General features: G+C 35.9%; 1 protein-coding gene across 1 annotated transcript; it reads left to right on the top strand.

Annotated features, from left to right (window-relative positions):
• Positions 1 to 687: 687 nt before the first annotated feature.
• On the top strand, positions 688 to 1627 carry LOC119985523. Its single transcript, XM_038829812.1, has 2 exons — positions 688 to 948; positions 1046 to 1627. Exons 1-2 carry the CDS (start codon positions 688 to 690, stop codon positions 1625 to 1627), a joined length of 843 nt encoding a protein of 280 aa, XP_038685740.1.
• Positions 1628 to 4831: the final 3204 nt, after the last annotated feature.

The raw sequence follows: 4831 nt of genomic DNA, 5'->3' as shown, positions 1-4831 counted from the left end.
TCTGATTATCAGATAAAATTAGAACCCTACAAGGATTTAATTGAAGAAATCCTGAGTAATGTAAGAAGTAAAGACGGAGGGAGTTCTTCATCTAAAAAGCCTGAAGTAGCAGTGTTAAGTGTGGTAAGTTCAGATGTAACTGAGGAGGATGAGGCTATCCACGACGTTGAGAAAATGGTCCAAGATTTAGAAGTCAACAAAATCGAGAAGGGATCGAGCTCTAAGCCTTATAATCCTCAACCATCTCCAGTTGATCTTCTACATGAGGAACCATTAAGGGATCAAGTATCCTTTGACGGTACCTTAGTAGTTGAATGGAATATTGATGGATTGTCAGAATATCAAATATTGACGAAAATCCATCATATGGCCATGTTCGCTACTGCAGCGCATGCTAGAAGATTAACAGATGAGGATATAACCAAGGCAATGGTCTTGGGTTTCGCTGGCCAATTGAAAGGCTGGTGGGATTTATGTATCTTTGATACATGAAAAGTAGAAATTCTGGCCGCTAAGAAAGAAGATGGAACAGCATATTGTATAAATACTTTGATTTATACAATTCTGAATCATTTTCTGGGAGAATCTTGGTTAAACCAAGAGAGAACGAGTGAAACTTAGATGAAGTTAAGATGTCCGGATCTTTCCCATTATAAATGGTATAAAGATACCTTCTTTACTAAAGTAATGCAAAGAGGATACCGTAACTCGGATTTCTGGAAGGAAAAATTTCTTTCAGGGTTACCTATTCTCTTTTATGAAAGAATACGAAATCAGCTTATGACCCAATACAAGGGGGTAATACCCTACAATATGCTCACTTGGGGTGAATTGTCAAACCAAGTTATGCGTGAAGGCATTGCTTTATGCAATGAACTTAAACTGCAAAAGCAGTTAAAGAAAGAAAAGCAAATGGGCAAAAATGCTCTTGGTGACTTTTGCCGACAAGTAGGCTATCCTTCTAACTTTTGGAGATAAAAAATCGGGGGGAAGCAAGAGATATAAATATAAACAGTGACGCAATTATAAAGAATTTACTCCAAAGTCTAGACAAAAGCAGTTTGTCCCAAGACAAGTCCCATTCAGGAGGAGAAAGCAAGGAAGAAGGAACGCTTCTAGAAATGAAGATAAGAAGCTGGTAACTTGCTATAGATGCGGAAGACTGAGACATTATGCCAATAAATGTCGAGTAAAGAAAGCAATTGACGCACTAGAACTCGATGAAGGTATGAAGAAATCACTAGAATTGGCTCTTCTGAATAATAGAGAAGAGAAAAAAAGAATTATGGAACTAGCAAATGAATCTGAAATATCAGAAGAATCTGAAAATTTGGAAAGTGAAGATGAGGATATAGAAGATTGCTATTGTGGTTTGAACGTCATAACAAGAGAAGATAATCTTGTTTTGGATCTAATAGATCAAATACAAGACCCTAATATGCGAAAAAGGTTTTGGGAAAAACTCTTACAGTCTAAAGAACGGGGCTTGGCCTCTAAAATAGAGGAAAAGGTAACGACGATTCCATATGACGTAACACAGATTATTAATAGAATAAAAGAAAAATCTGTGTCAAGAAAAACCTCTACAGAAGATCTTCAACAAGAAGTAAAACTTCTTAAACAATAAGTAAAATTACTAAAAGATCGAGTTGGCTCTCTGGAAGAATACTCCATGGTTCATCGGGAAAAATTTGAAAATGAAGAACTAGACCCCATGATGGAAATGTTGAAGAAAGAAGCAATGGGTGAAATTCGAGGAGAATCTAGTAAAGCAAAGAATGAGGAAATTCCTCAGATAAGTATAATAGAGTCCACAGGACAAAAATGGTTTGCTCAGATAACTATTTCAATTCAAAATGAATATACCTTCGAGGCAAAGGCCCTTATTGACTCGGGAGCAGATGTCTGTTGTATTAGAGAAGGTTTAGTTCCATCTAAATATTTCTCTAAGACAACTCAAGTAATTCGATCTGCTAATCATCAACCTCTTCAGGTAAAGTACAAGTTAGAGAAAGCGGTGGTCTGTAATAATCAAGTATGCATATCTATTCCTTTTATTCCTGTGAAAGATATTGCGCATGATGTTATGCTAGGAAATGAGTTTTTGTTGAAACTTTATCCAATTAGTCGGATAGATGAATCCGGGATTTGTTCTAAGATCCATGGAAATAGGATAAAGTTTGAGTTTATCGAACCACCCGAGCAAAAAATAGTAGACGTAATCTTAACTTCTATTAATCACAAGCAAGAGTTTATTAATTCTTTGAGTGAAGAAATAAAGTCTGAAAAATTAGCTCAAAGATTAACTACTCCTGAGATGAAAAGGAAAATAGAAGAAATTACAAAATCCCTCACTGATAGAGTATGTTCGAAAATTCCGAATGCTTTCTGGGATCGAAAAAGCTATGTAGTAAAATTACCTTATGAAAAGGATTTTGATGAGAGGAAAATTCCTACAAAAGCAAGACCTATCGCTATGAATGAAAAACATATGGAACTCTGTAAAACAGAGATTGCTGAATTAGAAAAGAAAAAACTTATTCGAAAAAGTTCGAGCCCTTGGAGCTGCCCAGCTTTTTATGTTGAAAATGCTGCTGAGCTAGAAAGAGGTGTTCCAAGGTTAGTTATCAATTGTAAGCCCCAAAACAAGGTGCTTCAATGGATAAGGTACCCAATCCCGAATAAAAGAGATCTGCTAAACAGATTATATGATGCAATTATCTTTTCAAAATTTGATATGAAATCAGGATATTGGCAAATCCAAATTGATCAAAAGGATCGTTATAAAACGGCCTTCACAGTACCCTTTGGGCACTATGAGTGGAATGTTATGCCATTCGGATTAAAGAATGCTCCATCAGAATTCCAAAGAATTATGAATGAAATATTTAATCCCTATTCAATGTTTACGATCGTGTACATCGATGATGTTTTGGTATTCTCGAAATCTCTGGACCAGCATGTAAAACATCTGGATAATTTTCTCAAAATCATTGAGAAAGCTGGACTGGTTGTATCAGCCAGAAAAATTATATTATTCCAAACCAAAATTCGGTTTTTGGGTCATGATATAACTTATGGCTCGATTAAGCCTATAGAAAGTGCTATAAGCTTTTCTGAGAAATTCCCGGATGAAATCAAAGAAAAAAAAGCAATTACAGAAATTTCTGGGAAGTCTCAACTATCTCTCAGACTTTTATAAAGACTTAGCAGTTGATGCTAAGATATTGTTTGAAAGATTAAGAAAGAAAAACCCTTCTGATTGGACTGAAGCTCATACTAAGGCAGTGCAAAAAATTAAGAGTAAAACTAAGGAAATTCCTTGCCTAGCATTACCGGATCCCAATGCCTACAAAATTGTAGAGAAAGATGCCTCCGATAAAGGTTATGGCAGAATCCTTAAGCAAAAATGCGGAAGGAAAGAAAATCTGGTTAGATTTACTTCGAGAGTCTGGTGAGGGAGTAGAATAAATTATTCTACTGTTAAGAAAGAAGTTTTAGCCATAGTCCTCTGTATTCAGAAATTTGAATCCGATTTAATAAACCAGAAATTCTTGTTAAGAATAGATTGTGGTGCTGCTAAGGATATTCTTACTAAGGATGTTAAAAATCTAGCCTCCAAACAGATATTTGCTAGATGGCAGGGAATTCTGTCTGTATTTGATTTTGATATTGAATATATTAAAGGAGAGTTAAACTCTCTACCTGATTTTCTAACCAGAGAATTTTTGCAGGGATAGGAAACTCAAAGGAGTAATGAAATCACCTAATTTCAAGAAAACAAGAAATTCTCCCTTAAGAGAGGCAACTTTGTCATCTGACAAGTCTAACAGACTGGTTGAAGAAGCTTATAAATTCGTAGCACCAGCAGCTTCCAATAAGGAGTTTGTTTTCCCATTTATCCAGATTACTTCTAAACAAATTGTTTCAGTGGAGGTAAATCATATGAATCTTAATCCTCTTGAAATAGCCCAGCTCTATCTCTTTAGGGATATGCATCCTGCAAATCATCCCAAAGATGTATTCTTCTATCAACAGGTTCTAATAGAATCTGGTTCCGTCATCTTCGAACCTACAGTTAAGGGGGCTCAATGGGCTTATTCAAAATTAATAATTAAGAAAATTATGACTCTAGAGGATTGGGGATTAGCCAGTCCTTTGTCATTCAGGCAACTTCGCCACTTTGGTTATCTACCAAAACAATATAACTACTTCGACTATGTCGAAGCTTGGCGCAGTGCTCTCTTTTACAATAATAAGGCTAGAAAATTCAGTTGGTGGATACAATTCAAGTTAGAAAAAGACCCAGCTCATTACAAATTCCCAAATTGGTTTTACCGTTGGTTTTGGGACTGGGGTTTAATCCCATTATGCTTACCCCAAAATGTTTCCCAAATTGGTCGAAAGCTCGTTACATGGGTCATTTAGAAAACTTAAGAAGGTTGAGCATTGCACTCTATTTAGTGTTCTTAGACTTTTAAGAACACTAAATAGAGTGCAATGGTCCAATTTGATGCTTTGTAATTGCTCAACTCTCTCCATAGACGAGCAATTCACGTTTTTGTGGAATTTCAAACATAACTTGGTCTATTCGCATCTTTAACTTACGAAACGTTGCACGAAAGCTAAACTAGCATGCTAGACTTCGAAGGACACTAAAAAGAGGACAACGGACCACTTTGAAGCTTTGAAATTGCTCAACTCTCTCCATAGACGAGCTTTTCACGTTTTTGTGCAATTTCAACATAACTTGGTTTATTCACGTCTTTACCTCATGAAACCTTGCACGAAGGCTAAACTAGCATGTTAGACTTCTAAGAACACTAAATAG

The sequence above is a fragment of the Tripterygium wilfordii genome, chromosome 19 (assembly GCF_013401445.1).
Source record: "Tripterygium wilfordii isolate XIE 37 chromosome 19, ASM1340144v1, whole genome shotgun sequence".
In the NCBI taxonomy this organism is placed as follows: Eukaryota; Viridiplantae; Streptophyta; class Magnoliopsida; order Celastrales; family Celastraceae; genus Tripterygium; species Tripterygium wilfordii.
This window is presented reverse-complemented; position numbering and strand designations above follow the sequence as displayed.

Excerpts from the sequence above, each read along its gene's own strand:
- LOC119985523 (XM_038829812.1), top strand. The coding sequence starts at position 688 with ATGCAAAGAGGATACCGTAACTCGGATTTCTGGAAGGAAAAATTTCTT. Across the intron at positions 949-1,045 it reads TTGGTGACTTTTGCCGACAA|TCTAGACAAAAGCAGTTTGT; the intron begins GTAGGCTATCCT and ends TTTACTCCAAAG.